The sequence below is a fragment of the Aquarana catesbeiana genome, unplaced genomic scaffold, assembly GCF_042186555.1.
Source record: "Aquarana catesbeiana isolate 2022-GZ unplaced genomic scaffold, ASM4218655v1 unanchor235, whole genome shotgun sequence".
Classification (NCBI taxonomy): Eukaryota; Metazoa; Chordata; class Amphibia; order Anura; family Ranidae; genus Aquarana; species Aquarana catesbeiana.
In genome coordinates, this window is record NW_027362663.1 from 413,222 (window position 1) to 437,069 (window position 23,848).

At 44.5% G+C, this 23,848-nt stretch overlaps 3 protein-coding genes across 3 annotated transcripts in view; 1 reads left to right on the plus strand and 2 right to left on the minus strand.

Moving 5' to 3' along the window:
- The window catches only part of LOC141121938 (uncharacterized), a 284,890-nt gene that overhangs the window by 94,702 nt on the left and 166,340 nt on the right, over positions 1–23,848 (minus strand). The gene's annotated exons all lie outside the window — the stretch shown is intronic.
- Positions 1–23,848, plus strand: part of LOC141121935 (uncharacterized) — a 206,895-nt gene that overhangs the window by 51,867 nt on the left and 131,180 nt on the right. The gene's annotated exons all lie outside the window — the stretch shown is intronic.
- Positions 1,336–23,848, minus strand: part of LOC141121932 (uncharacterized) — a 603,393-nt gene continuing 580,880 nt past the window's right edge. The window contains exons 20-26 of the mRNA XM_073611683.1: positions 10,696–10,720; positions 9,715–9,823; positions 9,501–9,598; positions 9,184–9,411; positions 8,898–9,104; positions 8,636–8,777; positions 1,336–3,685 (exon numbers count right to left, since the gene is read on the minus strand). Coding sequence (XP_073467784.1) covers positions 2,103–3,685; positions 8,636–8,777; positions 8,898–9,104; positions 9,184–9,411; positions 9,501–9,598; positions 9,715–9,823; positions 10,696–10,720 — 2,392 coding nt within the window. The 3' untranslated portion in view covers positions 1,336–2,102. The remainder of the gene's footprint in view (positions 3,686–8,635; positions 8,778–8,897; positions 9,105–9,183; positions 9,412–9,500; positions 9,599–9,714; positions 9,824–10,695; positions 10,721–23,848) is intronic.

The window sequence follows — 23,848 nt, forward strand, 5'->3', positions numbered from 1 at the left end:
GTTTCTCTTCTCTCTCAGTTTTTCTTCATCACTCACTTAATGAGACCCCAAAGCTGATGGAGAGAGGTGGGGGAGGGTCACACAAGGATGATATTCAGACAACTGACATCCTCCTTATCAGCTCATGATGTCATTGGTCATTAGGAGGTTGGCAGCTAGAAGGTTGTAATATTGTACAATGAAAACCTGAGGCTTTGTGTAACTAAAAGGCTTTATCCACCCTCCGGCTTGTATACAATTTTGGGGCAATTGTTAGGCATTTTGCCAAGGCACCCCTGAAGAAACCTCAAGGTATCCTGGTTAAAAAAGACTGCTCTATGTGATGAAAAAAATTGTTTTTTAATAGTACAAAATAAAATTTAAAACCCAGCCACATAGCCCCCATTTTTAAATCCAAAAAAATCTGAGGTCCCGCCCCCACATATACGCATGTACAAACATAAACTCACACCTTGGGGAGCCTACACCTGAAAACGTTGATTGCGATACACATGTTACATATCACCGCACACAGCGGAGTGAGAGCAATAATTCTATCACCAGACCCCCTCCGTAACACTAAACTGATGGCCTATAGGGGGCTTTTAAAGCGTTTCTTATAGAAAATATAGGATACTGAAGTTTGTCACTATTCCACAGGCACACACAAATTTAAGGTTTGATATGTTGGGTATCTATTTACTCGCTGCAACCTCTGCTTTTATATTTTATCCAAAAAATTGGGTAATTTATTGTGTTTTTGTGCCCCCTAAAAGGAACTTTAGTGTTTTTTTGCTGAAATGTTGCGTTTCCTAGACTTAGAAAATATATCATGTTTTGGGGGTGTTATATAATCTTCAGGCCTAAAAGGATTTTTCAACTCCTTCAAGCCTGTCCTATAACAGAATGACGGCCAGGCGGGGGTTCCATTATCCTGACTGGAGGTCATATGACAGAAAAAAGAATAAGCCGCTTGGCCGTGCAGCGATCGGCGGTGAGGTGTGTTGCTCTGACACTCTGCATCTCCAATCTCGGTAAAGAGCCTATGATGTAGGCTCTTTACCAAGTGATCAGTTGTGTCCAATCAAAGCTAATCACATCGTAACCAGGAAGTGCCGGTTATCAGCTTTCCTTTATTCATGCTGACAAGGCGCAAGTAGAGCAGAGTCGATCAGCGTCTCTCCTGACAGGGGGGATCTGCACTGATATTCAGCACTGATTATCACTACAGGCCCATCAGTGATGATCAACAGTGATGACCACCAGTGATGCCCAGCAGTGCCCATCATGGATGCTTGTCAGTGCCTCCTCATCAGTACCATCTATCAGTGCCCATCAATGAAGGAGAAAACTTACTTATTTACAAAATTTTATAACAGAAACAAAGAAAAACTTTTTTAGTTGTAGCACAAAAATAAAAACCCCAGAGGTGATCAAATACCACCAAAAGAAAGCTCTATTTGTGGGGAAAAAAATGTAAAAATGTCATATGGGTACAGTGTTACATGACCGCACAATTGTCATTCAAATTGTGAAAGCACTGAAAGATGAAAATTGGCCTGGGCAGGAAGGGGGGAAAGTGTCCAGTATGTGGGAAAAAATGAGCTCTGGCAGTGAAAGGGTTAAAGGAAACGTTCACCTTCGAGAAGATGTTACATGTTCCTGTTCCTGGAGCGGCTCAGCGATCTGAGTCCTCTGTGTGACAGCAGTGCGGGGAGAAGTTTCCCATACCAGCTGTCACTTTATGAAAAGACCGCGGCGGTGCCATTCATTCACAGAGTTTTGTCCTTTGCCGATGTCGGCTTGTAGTTTTCAATGAACTCCCACACTGCTGCTGAGCTCTCTGGTAGATGAGGAACAAGGAGATTGGGACCCCGATTTAATCCCTTGGACAAGTTATTTTTTCAAAAAATCTCCACACCCCTGGAACTGTTTCTTACATGATGAAGATCAGCCATGGAGTATATCTGAGGTGTATATCAGGGTGTGCTTCTTCCCCACATGAGAGCTGTGATGTCCAGCAACATTCATATAGAAGACATTTCCCACACTCAAGACACCTCGAGGGTTGTGTGGGATCCCTGATGTACAGGAAGACGGGGCTTCGGTGAGGAACAATTCCCTTACTCAGGACAGGAAGGTGGCTTCTCCCCTGTGTGAGATCTCTGATGACTGGAAAGATGGGACTTCTGTGAAAAACATTTCCCGCACTCAGGACAGGAAAATGGCTTCTCCCCCGTGTGAGATTTCCAATGTCTATTAAGATTGGACTTCTCTGAAAAACATTTCCTGCACTCAGGACAGCAATGTGGCTTCTCCCCCGTGTGAGTCCTCTGATGTCTAACAAGATCTGCTTTTTGTACAAAACATTTCCCGCACTCAGAACAGGAATGCGGCTTCTCCCCTGTGTGAGATCTTTGATGTGTGTAAAGATTGGACTTCACTGAAAAACATTTCTCACACTCAGGACAGGAAAACAGCTTCTGCCCCGTGTGAGATCTCTGATGGTTGTAAAGATAGGACTTCTGTGAAAAACATTTCCCGCACTCAGGACAGCAATGCGGCTTCTCCCCCGTGTGAGTCCTCTGATGTTTAACAAGATCTGCTTTTTGTACAAAACATTTCCCGCACTCAGAACAGGAATATGGCTTCTCCCTCATGTGAGATCTCTGATGTCTGTAAAGGCTGAACTTCACTGAAAAACATTTCTCACACACCGGACAGGAATACGGCTTCTGCCCCGTGTGAGATCTCTGATGTATGTAAAGATAGGACTTCTGTGGAAAACATTTCCCGCACTCAGGACAGCAATGCGGCTTCTCCCCCGTGTGAGTCCTCTGATGTTTAACAAGATCTGATTTTTGTACAAAACATTTCCCGCACTCAGAACAGGAATATGGCTTCTCCCTCATGTGAGAACTCTGATGTCTGTAAAGGCTGAACTTCACTGAAAAACATTTCTCACACTCAGGACAGGAATACGGCTTCTGCCCCGTGTGAGATCTCTGATGTATGTAAAGATAGGACTTCTGTGGAAAACATTTCTCACACTCAGAACAGGAATATGGCTTCTCTCTCATGTGAGATCTCTGATGTATGTAAAGATAGGACTTCTCTGAAAAACATTTTCCACACTCAGAACAGGAATATGGCTTTTTCCCTGTGTGAGACCACTGATGTTTGACAAGGACCGATTTTCTTATAAAACATTTCCCGCACTCAGGACAGGAATATGGCTTCTCCCCGGTGTGAGATCGCTGATGTTCGTAAAGATGGGACGTCTGCGAAAAACATTTTCGGCACTCAGGACAGGAAAATGGCTTCTCCCCTGTGTGAGATCTTTGATGTGTGTTAAGATTGGACTTCACTGAAAAACATTTGCCACACTCAGGACAGGAATACGGCTTCTCTCCTGTGTGAGATCTTTTATGCCTATTAAGATGGGATTTAAAATGGAAACACTTTCCGCACTCAGTACAGGAAAAGCTCTTCTCTGTTGGAAGGACGGCACCGTCCCTCACAGTCTGAGGTTCCTCAGTATAAGAGGAATATGATGGTTCATCTACACTGTGTGGTGCCGGATGGATATTTGAGGTAGTCGGGTTTTCTCCTGGACTATACTGTGTGATGTCCTCATCTTCTACTTTACAGTCTGGAGACAAAGTGAGACAATCCTCTGAGGTTTTCCTCATCTCCCGTCCATCTACTAAAATAGAAATAAAAAGATTATTACTAGACATGAGCAGATTGGTTCCCCTAAACCAGGACTCCGCCCACATCAGGCAGGTTTGACTCTGAGGATCTTACAATCCCCCCCTCAAGGTAACTAGTAAATGGGTCCTCTGTAGGGCGGCAATTAATGATTATTTTCAGAATTGAGTAGTTTGCCGATTATTGTTTTGATTAATCAACTAATTGGATAAAAACCTCAAAAAAAGTTTGGTGTATAATTTAGTTAATATTCTTGAATACCTATATACAGCGGTAAATATAAATATCCAGATATATAGTTGGATATTTAATCTACTCTGAGAATAACAGACAGATAGATGTATTATTAGAGGGAGAATCTGCTACATATCAGAATCAGAGGTCAACATTATTAAAATGTAAAAAAGAGGTAAAACGCTGTTTTTCAGATGATCAGACAGGAGTGTAATATAATATGATGGATGACAGACTCCCTTGTCATAGACAGGTAGGTGGGTACAACTTATGCTGGCCGTACACAAACTCATTTCTCTTTCAAAAAAAACATTCATCCAATTTTCTAACCATTAGTGGGTCAAATCGGCGTTCATTTTCCACCACAGTGAGGGGAAAATTTGAAGGCCCAGAACAGAAAACTTTTCTCCATCAAACAAATTTTCAAATAGTGTATGTGGTTTTTGCTCAGAAGTTACATTTATTTTAAAATTGAATTTTAAAAGCAAGTGGAATTTTCGAACTACACTCGTCCATTCATTGAATGTACAAATAATTTTCATATAAATATTTCTGTGAATATTCTCGTCCAAAAATCGATCCGTGTATGGCCAGCATAGGACATTTAGTAGCAGCAGCATGACTTTATTTAATCATCTGTTATGATGGGGTTTAACAAAAATAGTCCTTTATAGCACAAAAACAGTAGATAATCACTACTATAAGGGATTCATTTATACTGTGAAATAGTGAAAGTAATATATCTTATATCATATATATAATAATAAATATGCGCTACACCAATCGAGGAACCAGGAAGCGTGTGACTGTGGCTACACACAGGGAGCGCTCCTGACAGGTTTTCATGACTGGAGGACGCAATCAGGCACAGTGCACTTTGTTATCTTTGCTCAATGTTTATTACATTTTGGTACGCATAGTTTTAAGGGGATGTTTGGATGGTTCAAATAAAGATGTTTAGCAGTATCACGCTATGTGAGCATTTTTGTTTCTTCTACATATCCTATTGGAACTACTGGGAATAATGCTGACATCTGGTGGTCGCTTTGGATGTTGATGCAGATTTACTACTATTAATCAAGGCTTTTATTGATCTGATTTCTGGTGAGTGAGTTTTCATTGGGGACCCCAGCACGTGGTGTATCGCTTGGTGAAAGGATTACTACCCTCACAGAATACATCTTGATTGAACTTTCTGAATTAGATTAAGAAAGAGACCCTGTTCAATTGGGGTGCACAGCGCTGCTGCAATACTTAAGAGACACTTTATATATTTATAATTGTGTATTTATATATTTATCTAATTTAATTGATTCATTATTGCCTATATACATAATAATAAATATACCCAGTAGTAGGATATATGGGGATTTTACCTGGGAGTCACACATGAAGATATATGGAGCTTAGAGGGGGGAGGGGGGACCTTAATATTAAAGTAATACTGAAAGCTGAGACTTTTTTTTCATGGATATAAATTTTATATATAATGCACAATACTAGTAAACTTTTACTTTATGTAATAGTAATGCCTTCTATCACCTCCAGTCTATCAGCCTCCACCATGTCTGGGGTCAGATGCTGATCTTCCCTGCACAGAGACCTTAAAGTCATTGTAAATGTTGGATTTCTTTGTTTTAAACAAACTTGTCATACTTACCTGCTCTGTGTAATGGATTTGCACAGAGCAGCCCCGATTTCCATCTTCTGCCCCCCTCTATAGGAAGCCGCAAAGTATAGTATAGAGTTTCCTTATAGCAAGATAAAAAACTTCTGCCTTTAGAATCACTTGCTTCCTTCTTCTGCCCAGGACTACATGTCCCATGAGGCATTGCTCCTCCTGCATTCAACTTCTCAGCATTTACTGGCATGTATGGATCGTGTACTAAGCTGTATTTTCTGATATGTAAAGAAATAATGCATTTTGTATGCAGGCCACTTAATCGACTGACCAACTAATGGTTGACAACTATTTTCATAATCAATTATAATCGATTACTTGTTTCAGCCCTACATCTCTGATCTCCTACCAGTTCATTTCTTTATTCATGGACCTTAGTCAGAGAGTGAGGAAACAACGAGAACTGTCTTTTATAGGAGTGACAGTGATGAGGGGATTATAGGACGTGTGTCCCCTCCCCCTCTATCTTCCCAACACAAGAAGTACTGCACTTCCTTATTTAGTCCATGATTTAGTCGTGAATAACAGCAGGGCTGAGCCCCACCAGAGGTCAGAGAGTGAGGATGGGGGGAGAACAACTAAGATGAAGACTGGACTGATCCTGAAGACCACCATCATTGGGTTATTGACTCCTCCCCCTCATTATCACTTTCTGTTTAAAGTGGAAGTAAACCCTCCTATTGTATTCACAGCCAAAGAAGCTGCCATCTTGGCCTCTGTTTAAGCTACAAATGCCATGATGCTGCACATGTGATAAGTTATGACACTAGCCATTGGATGGTTGGGCAGTCTGGTTGAGAGCACAACCAATGGGAGGGTTACATTCCCGGCACATGCTGGAAATGTAACTTATGTGGATGGGTTTATTTCCGCTTTAAGGTTACAAAATTTGAGGATGTTATCACATTATTAGCAACATGTAAAAGTCTGTGCTTCAATCACATCATCAGATATAAAATGTCCAGCTGGTAGGAAATGGGTGTAACAAAAGAGAATACATATTATGTTTATATATACAGTATCTCACAAAAGTGAGTACTCCCCTCACATTTTTGTAAATATTTTATTATATCTCTTCACGTGACAACACTGAAGAAATGACACTTTGCTACAATGTAGTGAGTAGGGATGGGCCGAACACCCCCCTGTTCGGTTCACATCCAGAACATGCGAACAAGCAAAAAAATTTGTTTGAACACGCGAACACCGTTAAAGTCTATGGGACACGAACATGAAAAATCAAAAGTGCTAATTTTAAAGTTTAATATGCAAGTTATTGTCATAAAAAGTGTTTGGGGGTCCTGCCCCAGGGGACATGTATCAATGCAAAAAAAGTTTTAAAAACGGCCGTTTTTTCGGGAGCAGTGATTTTAATAATGCTTAAAGTGAAACAATAAAAGTGAAATAGTCCTTTAAATTTCGTACCTGGGGGGTGTCTATAGTATGCCTGTAAAGTGGCGCATGTTTCCCGTGTTTAGAACAGTCCGAGAGCAAAATGACATTTCTAAAGGAAAAAAAAGTCATTTAAAAGTACTAGCGCTAGTGGCGGCTATTAATGAATTGTCGGTCCTAACAATACACAAAAGTCATTGAAAGTCATTGAAAAATAAAAAATATAAAATGTGTGGGGGGGCCCCCCAAAATTTCATTACTAGGCCCTTCAGGTCTGGTATGGATATTAAGGGGAACTCCGCGCCAAAATTTTTTTTTAAATGGCGTGGGGTTCCCCCAAAAATCCACACCAGACCCTTATCCGAGCACGCAACCTGGCAGGCCGCAGGAAAAGAGGGGGGACGAGAGAGCGCCCCCCCCTCCTGAACCGTACCAGGCCACATGCCCTCAACATGGGGAGGATGTCCCCATGTTGATGGGGACAAGGGCCTCATCCCCACAACCCTTGCCCGGTGGTTGTGGGGGTCTGCGGGCGGGGGGCATATCGGAATCTGGAAGCCCCCTTTAACAAAGGGAACACCCAGATCCCAGCCCCCCCTATGTGAATCGGTAAGGGGTACATTGTACCCCTACCATTTCACAAAAAGAAAGTGTCAAAATGTTAAAAGAACACAGGAGATGGCTTGGACAAGTCCTTTGTTAAAAATAAAGAGATTCAGCGATGTAATCCAAAAAATCCATGCTCCAGCAATGTAATCCAATTCTCGATCTCCAGCGATGGATGATCTCCAGCGAGGAACACGCACAGGATCCTGCCTCCACCGGAGGCACCCAGCCAATGACGTGGCACCAGCTTGACAGCTTTTATGTAGCTAAGGGCGGGGCCACCCGTCACGTGACCCCATCCCCCTCTGACAAGGGGAAATGCCGGGGTTTCCCAGTGACGTGTACGGGTGACCCCGCCCCCTAACAGGAATCCTGCGTTGAATCAGAGGGGGGCAGGGTCACCCGTACGTGTCACATGGAAACCCCGGCATTTTCCCTTGTCAGAGGGGGATGGGGTCACATGACAGGTGGCCCTGCCCTCAGCTACATAAACCAGTCAAGCTGGCGCCGCATCATTGGCTGGGTGCCTCCGGAGGAGGCAGGATCCTGTGCGTGTTCCTCGCTGGAGATCAAGAATTGGATTACAGAGGTCCCTCACCGCTGCCTCCCATCTCCTGCACTCAGTGACTTGGGTCTAAGACTATACAGACATATCCCTCCACCCGGCACAGCCAGCAAACAATTAAACAAGTAACCCTGGTAGAATTGTTCTGTCAGAGATCTTGCCATACTCTGTATGGGGCAGAAGACCCAAAGCACACACCCCAGGTGCCTAGGTCTAGTAACGTCTATGGTGAAAATGAACATTTAGCCACCAGCTGAACCCCAGAATCTCCATAAATCCCATCTAGATACATAAATTGTGTCTGAAGCACAGAGAAGGAAGATTAGCCGAGAAAAATATGGGAACGGGAACACAGCTTAGGCAAGTGACCAGGGTATTACAGGCTGATATCACCCAGTCCTTGCCCTACTCTGGACCAATCAGTGAGCAGTATGGGTGGAGGAATGTATTTAGTGTTAATGACCCACCTGTGCTGATCTCTGTAGGAGTGTCCTCCTCTATAAATGTCCCCGTTATTCCATCCTCCTCCATAGACTGCTGATCATCCCTCACATACTTCTCTTTTTCTTCTGTTTTAACCTCAAATTCTATATCGATTGGATCTCCACTCTGAATGAAGAAAAAGGAGAAAATATCATCTGTAAGATATAAGCTTTAATATTGTGACATCACATAAAAAATCCATACATTGTCTCTATAAGTGTGTTTTATAACCTCCGTCCCACCAACCTTGTAACAGTGAGGGATGGTGTGATCTTCCTGTGTGGAATCTCGGGAATACAGAGGACATGGACATCTCTCTGGTGGGTTCCTGGTATTAGGTGGCTTCATCATATCTTTGTGTCCTTCTGAAAACCCCTCCATCACTCCATACTCCTCATCCTCCTCTTTATACTCTTCTTTAACATCAATATTATCATCCCCGAGGTTTCCACTCTGAATATATAATAAAACATTCATTGTAACAAACATGCTGTGTATAAATCAGAACTACCAATAATTGTCAATCATCTACCTGATGATGGTGAGGGATGGTGTGACCTTCCTGTGTGGAATCCCGGGAATACAGAGGACGGGGACATCTCTCTGGTGGGTTTCTGTAGCTGGATGACTCCACCATGGTGTCCTGGTACAGATCTTTGTGTACTTTTAGAAACATTGACTCCTCCATCACCCCATCCTCATCATCCTCCTCTTTTATCTCTTCTTTAACTTCAACTTTAGAATCTCTCAGGTTTCCACTCTGAATATAGAATAAAAATAACATAAATTGTAACAATGCAGATAATGTACAGATCCTAATGATACTATCAGTGATTGTTCCTCATCTACCTGATGATGGTGAGGGATGGTGTGACCTTCCTGTGTGGAAGCCCAGGAATACAGAGGATGGGGATATCTCTCTGGTGGGTTCCCGTTACTAGATCTATCTGTAGGAAACACACACACTGACTGAATACATTGTTTTTATGTGTTTATCAGATGATGGGGGATCTAGGTGGACCCTCCGTACTGCCCTCTCCTTTACAATAAAGTCTCCTCTTACCCGGTGATGTGAGGGGCGGCTGTTTCTCCATCATGATGTCCTTCCCTGCACCACTCACGTCTCCTGTCAGCAGCTCGATGATCTCTCTGGTGACTTCTAGAATCTTCTTATTTCTCTATTCTATCAGAAAGGGAGGGAGGTGGAGGCAATGTGATTATCATAAGATCTCCAGACTTCACATGAGGAAAACTGTAGATTTGAACACATATAGTAAAATCAAATGACAATCACAGAATCCTTCTCACCTCACTAATCAGGTCTCAATTTTTATCAAAACTCCACTGGGATATAATGTACCCAGTCAGGGCCCCCACTCTGTTAAGTGCTTGTTGCAAGGAATTCTGGGACCAACAATCGTGTTTTTGCTTGTGAGATGGACATTAAGAAGAGGAGCTGTGAGGTCATTGTGATGTCATAGGATTCTCTGATTCTGGATGGAGGGACATTAAGAAGAGGAGATGTGAGGTCATTGTGATGTCATAGGATTCTCTGACTCTGGATGGAGGGACATTGGGATGAGGAGCTGTCAGGCCAGTGTGATGTCATAGGATTCTCTGACTTGGATTGGAGGGACATAGGTAGAAGGAGCTGTGAGGGGCGCTCTGTGAGGTATCAGTACACAGAGTCATTTCTCCCGGGTGCGTCACACATCTCCTAAATAAAAGATGAACATTGTCTTTAGGCTTTGCCAGGACACATCATATTCCTGTGATCTCCGTGTACTCTGGAGACTTTACTGATCACATTTTAGGATAAATATCTGAGACTGGGATCATTATGGAGACAATAGTTTTCAGGACATTTACTACAAAATTATATGTAGCAATAACTCTCGGTGGAGCTGCTGATTTTGATTGGGCCTGTTCTCTGATCTCTTCCCCCTCTTTAACTTGTTCAATCCCCTTGACACAACTGTAATGCAGTGTTGTAGTGACACTAATACCAATTATAGCTCACAAATATATATGTATATACCTCTACCTGGGTGCTTGTGTTGTGACTCCACCTGCAGGAAGAAAAACAACACTGCACACAAACTTCTGTGATAACCAAAATGACTTCTCTTTTACTTAAATGATATGCATATATAAAAGTTATTACGGTGACTACACTATCACACCAACGTAGTGTAACAGTACAGTAAATATTCACAACAGTCTTTGTACACATACACAGATATACATAAATATATCCACACACACAAAACTTTCCTGAAAAGTCCCCTTATTGGTGCGTCTCCAGGTGGGACCAGCGTTCAAAGTGAAATCGTCTTAACTCTGGACACCTTCCCACCTCCAGCACACTGTGGCAAGCGCAAAGACACAGGAATGCGAATATCCCACAATATAGATACTAGGGAGCTCCCCCTGCTTTAAACAGTAAAGTCACTATCCTTTATGACTAAATGCAGGGCCCTGCAATAGAAGAGATAGTCCTGTCGTCTTCAATCTTCGGCTCGCTATAAATTAGTATTTGTAATCCACAAGAGAGTTCTTCTGGAGTGTTGCGCAGTGCAAGGTGATACACAAAAGTAATTATAATCAGGTAAATTGATTGAGTGTTCTTACTTGAAGGAGACAGACATCTAGTATCAATCCCTGGATATTGAAGTCTGTGTAAATGTAATGCTTTCCAACTCAATTGTTCCGTGGGACTATCAGTCCCAGCAACACTCTGTAACAGCTCTAAATGTGTGTAGTGTTGAACAAACTTCTGGGTGTTAACCCTCTCACCGCACCGAACCGGACAGATGGATGCCTCCATTTCAGCAGTTCTCAGTCCGTATGGAGCCACAACCATGCTGTCACGCTGTTCCGTTTACTAACGACCAGGAGTCCTCGGTTACCTCCTCCACGGGTCTTAGGAACGATCACTTCTGCTGCTCCAGCACACTGTGGCTTTAAATACTTTTTATTAAGAAATTTCATTTGTTTTTCCAAATCTTAGTCACATTACATAATCGTGTACAAAAGAAAAGAGTGGTTAGCATAGGCAACATAAAAGGAAGCATAAGAGCACAATAATGATAGATAATATTCCAGAAAAACAAACCCCATTTCCCCATTTATCAACCTTACCCCCTCCCAACCCTCCCCCTTCCCTGCTATCCACTCCAACCATTCTCACCTACTACATTCACACACATTCACATTCTCCTATTTATTTAATTCCGAATCTAACCACTGTTTCCATATTTTAAGGAACTGCTTATGGTTCTTTCTTTTCCTGAATATATATTCCTCCTTATCGATCGTTCCGTTCACCACTTTCTCCCATTCCCTTACTGTTGGGGGTTTTTTTTCCTGCCATTTACGAGCAATTAGCAACCTTCCCTGGAACAGGCATCTAGTCACTGCGGTCTGGACATGGCCCCGCACCCCTTCTCCTTCTATTAACCCCAGGAGGCATAGCCTGGCCCCCGCATCGAGCGACGTCCCGAATACCCCATTAATCTTCCTATTTATGCCTTGCCAGTATCTATGCAATTTGGGGCATCGCCAGGTCATGTGCACCAGGTCACCCCTCCCATCTCCACATCTTGGGCATTCTGCATTCGGGCTTTTCCCAAACAAAAACAGCCTTGCAGGTGTGTAATAGGATCTATGCAGCAGGTATAGATGCGATATGGTCTGAGATGGTGATAACGAGACCTTGGGGCCCAAAGCCAAGACTCTACTCCATTGATCTTCTCTCATTGGCCCCACATCCCTTTCCCACTTAGTCCTACTACTACGCTCCAGCTCACCTTTCTGTGCTGCTTCCCTTATCTTCCCATACATTCCTGATATCAACCCTTTATATGAGCCTGCATTAACCATTCTCCCAAGTTACGGCATTTTACTCAGTTCTGGGATTTTCCCTTTAAATTGCATATTCAACGCATGTCTGACCTGTAAATAGCTATAAAATAATCGGTTCGAGATTCCAAATTCTGCACTGATTTCCTGAAATGATTTCAGTCTACCATCCCTATATAACTGTGCCAGGAAGCCAATACCCTTCCTGGCCCATTTATCCACCTTCCCCAGTGTCTTGAGTTCTTCCAAGTTTTTATTATCCCAGAGAGGGGAGAATTCAGAGAACCCGCCATAGCCCATTATGGTCTTAGCAGTGCTCCAAACTTTAACCATTAGTTGTGTTGTTAAACATCTGGTTTCAAATGAATCTGCCTCCACAGCTTCTACTATTGTACTATGTTTAGTGTCATTTAATAATAAGTCATTCCCTCCCTCCTTCCTCATGGGTGAGTTACTCCCTCTCATATATTGTAGTTGTGCTGCCAAAAAATTGAATTCCGGGTTCGGCAATGCCACCCTTCCCATGTCTTTCGGGCGCTGTAGTGCCTGCAGGCGGATTCTTGCTGGGCCATTCCTCCAAATCAATTCCCTGAATACCCCTTCTAGTTTCCCAAACCAATGCTTTGGGATCCATACTGGGGAGTTGTGTACTATGTATAATATTTGTGGCATCCACACCATTTTAATTAAATTAATCCTGCCCGCCACCGACAGTGGCAGATGGCCCCATACCTTACATTTCTGTTTCAGTTTGGCCATAAGCGGAATCATGTTCCTTGCTATAAACTGTCCCGGGTCTTTTGTTAAGTTAACACCTAAGTATCACATTTGATTTGCTATCTTTAACTGGGTTGCCTGCTGTGGGAGTGGCTCTACCAAGGGGTCTATGGGCATAAGCACTGACTTCTCCCATCCTATTTCCAGTCCAGAGAAGCGTCCGAAGTCCTGTACCAGCCTTAGAACCTCTTCCAAGGACGATTGTGTATCCCCCAAAAATAACAAAACATCGTCCGCATACATAGCTACTTTTTCTTCTCCCATTTCTCTTTTAAATCCCTGTATTTTCTGGGAGGTTCTCAAGGCAATAGCCAGGGGCTCTATAGCGAGGGCGAAGAGGAGGGGAGACAAGGGACACCCCTGCCTCGTCCCCCTCTCCAACTGGAACCACTCCGAACACTCCCCATTTATTCTGACCTTTGCCCTAGGGCCCTCATACAGTAATTTTATCCAGCGGACAAATTGGGGACCAAAACGGAATTCAGCCAATACTCTCCACAAGTAATGCCATTCGACGCTGTCAAAAGCTTTGACTGCGTCTAATGATAGAATGGCTCTATTCCCTCTACCCATAACTGGGATTTGTGTGTTCAGGAAGGCTCGTCTTATATTTAAACTTGTGGACCTATCCGGGATAAACCCGGTTTGGTCTGGATGTACTACCTTGCTAATTATTTTATTCAATCTAGCGGCCAGGGTCTTAGCTAAAATTTTTACATCCGTACACAAGAGGGATATTGGCCTATAGGAGGATGTTTCTAAACTATGTTTCCCTTCTTTTGCTAGAACTATTATGGTTGCTTCTGCCATAGAGGTTGGCAGCTTCCCTTCCTCCATGGCTCCACTGAATACCTGAAGAAGCGTAGGCAATAAAATATCCCCATATTTTTTATAAATTTCTATTGGCAGGCCGTCTGGTCCCGGAGCTTTCTGGCCCGCCATATCTGCCACAGCTTTGCGTAGCTCCTCGAGGGTCAATGGAGCCTCTAACCCCTCTCTGTCCTCCTCTGATAGGTAAGGGATCTTTAGTTTCCAGAAAAAGCCCCCCATCTCCTTTTCCACATTCCTCTGTGAGGTACTATATAAGTTTTTGTAATATTCCTTAAATTCGTACGCTATTTCAGAGGTGGTCCTTCTAATCTCCCCTCCTTTAGCTTGTATTGCTGATATGGTATTTGAGGGGCTGTTTGCTTTAGATATTAGTGCTAGGATTCTCCCCACCTGTTCACCTTCACCAAAGAAGGTACGCCTCTGAAACAGTTTTTTATTTTCTACTTTCTCCCAGACTGCTTTTTTATATTCATCCTGCTTCCTTAACCATCTGTCGTGGTCCTCAGGAGAGGATGACTCCACATAGCGTGATTCTGCCCTTTCCACCTCTTTCCTCAACTCCGTTTCTTTAGCCTGTGATTGTCTTTTTACATACGTTATTTTTTGTATCAGCTCCCCCCGTAGATATGCTTTAAGCGTGTCCCAAATTATGCCCAGTGATGCAGTCCCAGTATTCACCTTTATAAATTCTCTCAAGTTGGTGGCAATCCCTTCCGAATCTTTGATTATCTCCAATCAAAATGGATTTACCTTCCAATCTCCCCTACCATAGCTTATCCCTCTTTATTGAAAAGACTATTTGTGAATGGTCCGAGATCCCTCTAGGTTTATATTCTACCTCCTCTACCAACTTTAGGGCCTCTTCGTTGCATAGTATGAGGTCAATCCTGGACAAGGTAGAATATGATCTAGAATGACAAGAGTACTGCTTTACCCCGGGGTTCCATCTTCTCCATATATCCACAAACCCTGTCTCTTCACAGAATCGAAACAATGGGCCTCCAGGTGCACTTTTTACAGGAGTCCTCTGTGTAAACCGATCCAGATTTTTATCCATTGTCATGTTAAAATCACCTGCTATTATAACCGGCACTCCTGGTTTATCAGCAACAAACCTCATCAAATCACATAAAACATCTAATTTGAACGGTGGAGGGATGTAAACGTTTGCTATCACGCATTCACACTCCTCGATCATACAATAAAGGAAAATATACCTTCCATTTTCATCCGTTACATTCTGCCTGCAGGAGAAAACCACCCCAGACTCTATCAATATACTCACCCCTCTTGAATAAGAGGTGTGTGTTGAGTGGTATTGTATCCTATATTTTTTATGTTCCAGAACCTTGACAGAATCTCTCTCTAGGTGTGTCTCCTGCAGGCACAATATTTTGGAGTCATCTAATTTAATTTCTGCAAAAATTGCCTGTCTCTTGGCAGGATCCATAACCCCCCGTACGTTCCAGGAGCAGATCCTAACATTCCTGCCTTTCTTGGACCGACCTGGGGCCACCTCCCTCCTATCCCCAAACCTCACCATCCCTCTTCCAAATCTTCCTATCACTACAAAATAGTTCCTTACTTCTATTATACTCTTTTCCCATGAAAAGAAAAACTCTTATCCTCGTGCTCTGTGTAATTTGTGATTTCTCCACCAATGTATACTCAAACCCTATCCCATATATATTACTGTATCCCATCCTCAACACCAAACTCACAATCTCCCCCTTTCCTACTCCAAGTTCACCCCACCTACCCCCACACATTCTCCCATTCTTCCTCCCCAGCTCCTGCCCTCCCCAAACACTCACCCTCCCCCCTACCCCTCCCACCACCCCCTCCTCCACCCCCCCCTCCCTCTTCTCTGCCCTCCTTTGGGCCTATGTTGGGGGCTTCTAAATTGACCGCATTTCTTCCCCAAAGTGAGATTCCCTAACTTCCCAACAAATAAATAAAAGGCAAACCATGCACTATACATCAAGAAAAAAAACAACAAAAAAGAAAAAATTATCCCAAAAGTCTCAAATAGCTCAGCTGTGTTCATTGTAAAAGGATAACACACAAACCTTACTCCAAGGTTCCCCCTGCTAGAGGGGGATAATTCCACCTTCTCACACTTTCTTTTTTACCTTCAAACCTCCCTTCCCTTATCCCCCCCCCCCACCCCCATCTCTGTGCATATAAATGTGCAAATGGCTACAAAAGGAAAAAAAAAATAGAAAAAGAAGTTCGGACGTATATAAAGAATAAAAAGGGAAAATGGGCCCAGGTCTGTCCACTGAATCATAGCTCTTCACCCTGGCGTAACTTCCCTTCATTTAATTCCAACCATGTTGTTGCTTCTACAGGAGTATTAAAAAATTTGGTTTCTCCAAGGGCTGTCACTTTTAGGCGGGCAGGGTACAGTAGCGCATAGTTGATTTTAAGCTGTTGCATTTTGCGTTTACAGTCAATGAATTTTGCTCTTTGTTTCTGCAGTTCAGGGGAAAAGTCTGGGTATACAGAATTTTTGCACCTTTATACTGAATATTCCTCATTGCTCTTGCCCTCTGGAGTACTGTGCTTTTATCCTTAAAATACAAAAACTTAACTTAGCACACTGTGATAAATGGCAGGATCCTTGCTGCTGCTCCGCTCCTTCACAAGGTAGGCCGCAACCCTGTGGGACACACACACCCACAAAGTTCTGCTGGCAGCCACGCGTCCCAGGAACAAGAGACCTAAGATGGCCGCTCTCAGCCCTTTTTATATCCTTCCCATAATGCAGTTCAGTTCTCCTCTGGTCCATGAGCATTGTGGGTAGGTCATAGTTAATGTCCAGAAGTAAACAAGCAATCACTTCCAAATGATAACAAATAAAAGCATTGTACCCTTATAGTTGGCCACTAGATGGCGCTATATCAACTTAATACCTTTACAACAACACATATGACTAGAAACAAAAGTTGTCAGCGCTACATATATTTTCCCTCTTTTTTCCTATTTGAATCTTATAAAATAAAGACGTACATATTCCAATCCCCCCATCCCCCACTACTAATAAAAGTCATATAAATCATTAGTATAGACTGATGAGGTGAGAAGGTGATTGGTGGGAAAGGTGACACATCTCCAAAATGAGGAGAATGTTCCGGCCCCACAAATAGGGAATGTTCTGACCCTGAAGGGGTTAATCTAGGTATCCACACTATATATGTGAGTATCATCATCTGCTGGAGATAAAAGACATCACAGTGACTATGGAGGAAGAGGACGGACATGACGGGGGATTACTGGGCATAAAAAAATCCTTATTACCTCCCCTGCTGCCACTTTCAGTAATGTCTCCTCTTCAAGCAACGTCTCCTCTCTACTTCCTCCTGACTGACTCCTCACCCGAAACTTCCTGTCTGCACCTGACATCACTTCCTGCCTGTTCCTGAACTCATTTCCTGTCTTCCATAGAGATTTCCTGTGTAAAAGTGAGATCTCCACCTTGTGGAGCTCAGAGGAACTGCAACCCCGAGAAACGTCTGGTAGTGTGAACACGGCCTTGTGCTGTGTGTGTATGTACTGTATATCCTTATAGATGGGTCATCTCCACTCCCACCAAGGGGAATAGAGATATATTACTGCCTAGTCCAGCCTTTCTCAGCCAGGGTTCCTCCAAAGGTTTCTAGGGGTTCCTTGAGCAATAAACAATTTCTGTAAATAATAATGGTCTAGAACTAGATGAGGGTGCGTTTTCCTGCGCACCAAAAGGCCACTTAACTAAAACTTAACCTTTATTGTAAATCATAAAAGGTATGTAAATGACCATATCAGGTATACCTATAGGATGAGGTCAATGCCATTATATATGATTCAACGTTTTATTTCTATGTGGTGATATTAACCACTTCCCACCTGCCATATAACCGAATGGTTAAGTTATCCTGACTGGACGTCATATGACGCCCAGCACAGTGGCGGCTGGTGAAGTTTTAGGATGGGAGGGTGCCAGACCCGCTCTTCCTTTTTGACCCCTCCCACTTGGTGAAATGGGCATGGTTTTAGAAAACAGTGGGCGTGGCTTAAAGGATGTGGCTCTAAGGGGGTGTGATTAGCATCTGAGATGAACGAGGGATGGAGGGAGATGATCCAGATCCTACACAACAATAGAAATATGCGTATTCTAGAATGTTTAACAATCAGCAGATAATGATACTCCAAACACCTGTGTAGCACTAACTCACGGTGGAGCTGCTGATTTAAAGCGGGCTGTTACAGTCCCCTTTTTTACCTGTAATTTCATCAAAACCCCATTAGAGTCCACGTTGAGCTTATTATCGTACAATATAGGCACCAGTCACTTGAGTACTTTTCCAATGCTTTCATGGGAGATAACTGGAAGAAGTAGCAGGAAAGAAGTAGAAGAAGAGTTGCAGGGAAGTTCAAATACCTTTTCTTGGTGTAGCAATGAGGAATTGAAATCTTAGGGGTGAATGTATCCTCAATTCAGGATTGAATCTTTGCCTGCCTGGATAGGTCTCTTTCACTAACCTAGCAGCCGAAACGTAGTACGAACCAAAGTCTCTGCCACAGACTTGGGTAGAACAAAACTGCATGATCCTCTGCCACAGGATGTAGTAGTTTTCGATGAACAGCAAACACAGTACCAGAACCTTTAAGCCGACCCGGCAGTACTTGTGTGGTAGATTCATTTAAGATGCTTCCTCCAATTGAGTCACCAGGCCCTTCTTAAGACCAGCCTCGCATGGTCCCTTCCAAGATGGGTCCTCCCCTGGATCTTCCCGATTGTCCGGCTTCTTCCCGCAGGACAGACAGCACAGGACCATCCCAGCCATAACAGGCCCCAGACAGGCTTCTGGACCCACCCACGCGGCTGCAGCGACTCAACTCTCCAGCCCGGAGGGCTGCAAGGTTTGGACTCCCGGCCCCGGGGGCTGCAAAGTTAAGACTCCAGACCTCCACTCTCCCTAAAACATGGCGTCTGTCCTATACATACCCTCTCCCAGAATGCAACCCGGATGACCACCTCCGCCGAGTTGTCTATGAGACAGAAGAGCACTCATATACTTTAGCTTGTTGCTTTCCAACACTGACCCATGGCGACAACGACATCCACAGGCAGAATGCGGAACTGCACGCAACACAGCCAAGCTGGAACAGAGGCTAATCTAACAATAAATTGAATCTGAACTATGTACAGTACAGATGACCCATTAAATTTACCTATAAGTGGTAGATTAGAAAATCTACCAGCACTACACCTGGTATTAGCACTTCAATCATCCCGGCACCATGGTTGTTATGGTGTCAGGATGATTGATGATTGGAGCGCATTATTTCTTATATTTCATTGTAATATAAAATTAAATCATTCAACCATAATGCAGAATCAGTGGGAGCCCTGAGCGTGTCACCTGCCACATCGCCTGCCACCAGATCCCATCAGGTGCCCCCAGCAGAGTCCATTCTTACATCAGGTGCCCCCAGCACAGTCCCTCCTTACATCATGTGCCCCCAGCAGAGTCCCTCCTTACATCAGGTGCCCCCAGCAGAGTCCCTCCTTACATCAGGTGCCCCCCAGCAGAGTCCCTCCTTACATCAGGTGCCCCCAGCAGAGTCCCTCCTTACATCAGGTGCCCCCCAGCAGAGTCCCTCCTTACATCAGGTGCCCCCCAGCAGAGTCCCTCCTTACATCAGGTGCCCCCCAGCAGAGTCCCTCCTTACATCAGGTGCCCCCCAGCAGAGTCCCTCCTTACATCAGGTGCCCCCCAGCAGAGTCCCTCTTTACACCTGTGTCCCCATCAGCGGAGTCCCTCCTTTCATTTGTGTCCCCATCAGCGGAGCCCCTCCTTAAATCAGTGTCCCCAGCGGAGCCCCTTCTTACATCTGTATCCCCATCAGTGGAGTCCTCCTTACATCTGTGTCCCCAGCGGAGCCCCTCCTTACATTTGTGTCCCCAGCAGAATCCCTCCTTACATCTGTGTCCCCATTAGGGATGAGCTTCGAGTTCGAGTCGAACTCGTGTTCGACTCGAACATAGGCTGTTCACCACGTTGCCGAACAGCGAACAATTTGGGGTGTTCGCAGCAAATTCGAAAGCCGCGGAACACCCTTTAAAAGTCTATGGGAGAAATCAAAAGTGCTAATTTTAAAGGCTTATATATGCATTGTATTGTCATAAAAAGTGTTTGGGGGCCTGGGTCCTGCCCCAGGGGACATGTATCAATGCAAAAAAAAGTTTTAAAAATGGACGTTTTTTCAGGAGCAGTGATTTTAATAATGCTTAAAGTGAAACAATAAAAGTGTAATATTCCTTTAAATTTTGTACCTGGGGGGTGTCTATAGTATGCCTGTAAAGGGGCGCATGTTTCCCGTGTTTAGAACAGTCTGACAGCAAAATGACATTTCAAAGGAAAAAAGCCATTTAAAACTACTCGCGGCTATTAATGAATTGCCGGTCCCGACAATACACATAAAAGTTCATTGATAAAAACTGCATGGGATTTCTCCACAGGGGAACCCCGAACCAAAATTTTTTTAAAAACTGGCGTAGGGGGTCCCCCTAAATTCCATACCAGGCCCTTCAGGTCTGGTATGGATATTAAGGGGAACCCCGCGCCAAAATTTAAAAAAAAATTGACGTGGGGTCCCCCCAAAAATCCATACCAGACCCTTATCCGAGCACGCAACCTGGCAGGCCGAAGGAAAAGAGGGGGGGATGAGAGAGCGCCCCCCCTCCTGAACCGTACCAGGCCACATGCTCTCAACATTGGGAGGGTGCTTTGGGGTCCCCCCAAAGCACCTTGTCCCCATGTTGATGAGGACAAGGGCCTCATCCCCACAACTCTTGGCCGGTGGTTGTGGGGGTCTGCGGGCGGGGGGGCTTATGGGAATCTGGAAGCCCCCTTTAACATATTGTTGTAATCCAACACATCCGTTTTGTATTTTTCTGGTTTTTTGCCTGTATTACAGGGGATTATTTACTAAAGGAAAATCCACTTTGCACTGCAAGTGCGCTTGAAAGTGCTCGGAAAGTGGACTTGGAAGTAAAGTCGCTGTAGATCCGAGGGGGACATGCAAGGAAAATAAAAAACAGCATTTTAGCTTTCACATGATTGGATAATAAAATCAGCAGAGCTTCCACCCATTTCAGATCTACCCCTTATATTGAGAGCAACTGCACTTCCAAGTGCACTTTCAAGTGCAGTTGCAGTGCAAAGTGGATTTGCCTTTCGTAAATAACCCCCTGTAATACAGGCAAAAAAACAGAAAAATACAAAAGGGATGTGTTGGATTACAACAATATGAAGGTTTATAAATGGCAAGCAGTTATCCTAGATCCAAGTGATGAACCTGATGATGATCTATTAGTAGATGACAGCCCAGATACCTCTATAGAAATGGCAATGGAGGGACCAATAAATAATACCCCCCCAACAGATGGCCAGAACCAATTCCAAGCTACCGTACCGCCAACAAACTAGATTACCAAACAGGCACTCGGAAAGATCAGAAAATAGGAGAGTAAACTATCAAGAACCTGCCCAGGCGTGTCCAAGATGGCGCTGGGAGCGGACGTTTAGTACCAGAGCTCCCACTCCGGACTTTTTTCCTTCTAACATCCTGGTGTGGATTTTGCATTTAATTCCCTGCCATTTATCACCAGAAACCCCCGGTGGCTCAGGGAATGCGCAGAAACAAAAAAGGAGTACAGAAATCGCAAGTTCCTGAGCATACAAGAACGCCGCCGAGGTTTGGGCCTTCCCCTCCTAAGGCCTGTAACATGGAGACGCAGACCTCTGCCCCGCCGGATGGCGCGATCCAGGCTGGATCCCAGGCATTCGAGGCTCTGATGCACGCTATCTCCACTTGCCAGTCCACTCTCACCATCAAGATAGATCATGTCCAGGAGGAGACGGCCCTCATCCGACGTGACATGGATCGATTTAGAGAGCGTGTGGGTGAGACGGAACGGCGGATCTCCACTACGGAAGATGTGCAAAGAGAACAACATGAGGACATTCAGATCCTAAAATCGAAGGTTAAAGCACTTGAATTCAGGGCCGAGGACGCCGAGAACCGGAACCGGAGGAATAATCTCCGAGTTCTCGGCCTCCCGGAAGGCGCAGGGGGAACGGATCCGGTCGGCTTCATGGAGAAACTACTCCCAACCCGCGCCCATCGAATGCCTGCCACCCGAGGCCCACAGGGAGCGCCGCCGCGCACTTTCATTTTCAAACTTCTCCATTACAGAGACAGGGAAACTGTGCTCCGCTCTGCACCCAATCAAACAAGGAGAGTTACATTATGAGAACACGAAACTCCTCATCTTTCCGGATTACTCTGTGGAGACACAGAGGCAACGGAAGTCTTTTGATCATGTCCGCGCCATGCTCCGACAGAAAGGGATCAAATATAACATGCTATTCCCTGCCAAACTCAGAGTGCAGGACGGCGAAAAAGTGCACTTCTTCACCCCCCCCAGAGAAGCTGCCGCGTGGGCTGACACCATCCAAAGATGATTTCCTCGGGGAAACTGTGAGTACACTGCTGGAGAGGTTGCGGGGGGTTTTGTTTCTGGAGGGGAGAGTCTGACTCTTTGGGTGCCTCTGCGGACCCCTCTCATGTCATTAATGGCTAGCGGGGCCTAGATGTTCAACACTTCCTCTGGTTCCATGCCTTTTGGACTGAGCCATGCTTCCCCCCCCTTAAGAGCATACCCATTGGCGCACTAGCATCTTCAACCCCCAGCACGGAAGCAAACAAGGCATCAGATCTGAACCCTGATCTTCACTTCCGAACGGACTTCCCTCATTGATGCTGTCTATCAAGGAAGATAAGCTGGGAACCATTATCTTTGCTGCGATGCCACTTCGGATGCGGTCATGACACTTTATCCTTAATGAGACCGGTCCCGGTCTGTATAGACACCTCTATTGTTGCATCCCCTCCTCCCCCGCACTTCCCCTGCCACTTTCTCCAGCATCGCCTCGACCCCGGCTGGGGTCGGGGGTTCATATGGACCATTGCAAGTTTTGTGCCCCCGGGGCTCCGGGTGATCCACACCATTTTTTCTCCTTACCGGAACTTAAAGTACACTTATTTTTCTTTGATTCACAGAGGTTGGTTGCCTCTAGTTCACTGCCTCCATGAGCAGCCTTCGGGCTGAAGCAAGTTTGGGGATACAGACCTGCCTCCTGTTTTGGGGGTCGGGTGGGGTGGGGGGAGGTTTGGGGATATTGAGCCGTGTTCCTGGCTCCCAGTTTTTCGTTTTTGATTTTGTTTTTGTTTTATATTTTTTGACAGTGCTGTATTTGCTCTCTGTACTTAAAGTAATGTCTGATTCGCCTCGGGCATTCCCTGTGATGGCTTGTGGCGAATTAGGAAGAGTATATAAGTTGTATCCTGCTTTTCTTATAAATGAGATGTATACATGACTAACCTAGATATCCTCTCCTGGAACACACGTGGCTTAAATTCTCCACTGAAGCGCTCTTTAGTGTTTCAATTTATAAAGAAGCATAATCCCCATATCTGTGTGTTACAGGAGACGCATCTGATTGGTAGCAAAACTCTTAGTCTGAAAAAACCGTGGGTGGGTCATCACTACCACTCTACTTACTCCAATTTTGCAAGGGGGGTTAGTGTATTGGTCCTGAAAACTCTCCCTTTTAAGCTCCTTGATTTAGTCCTGGATCCTGATGGGAGATATGTATTAATACATGCCTTGATAT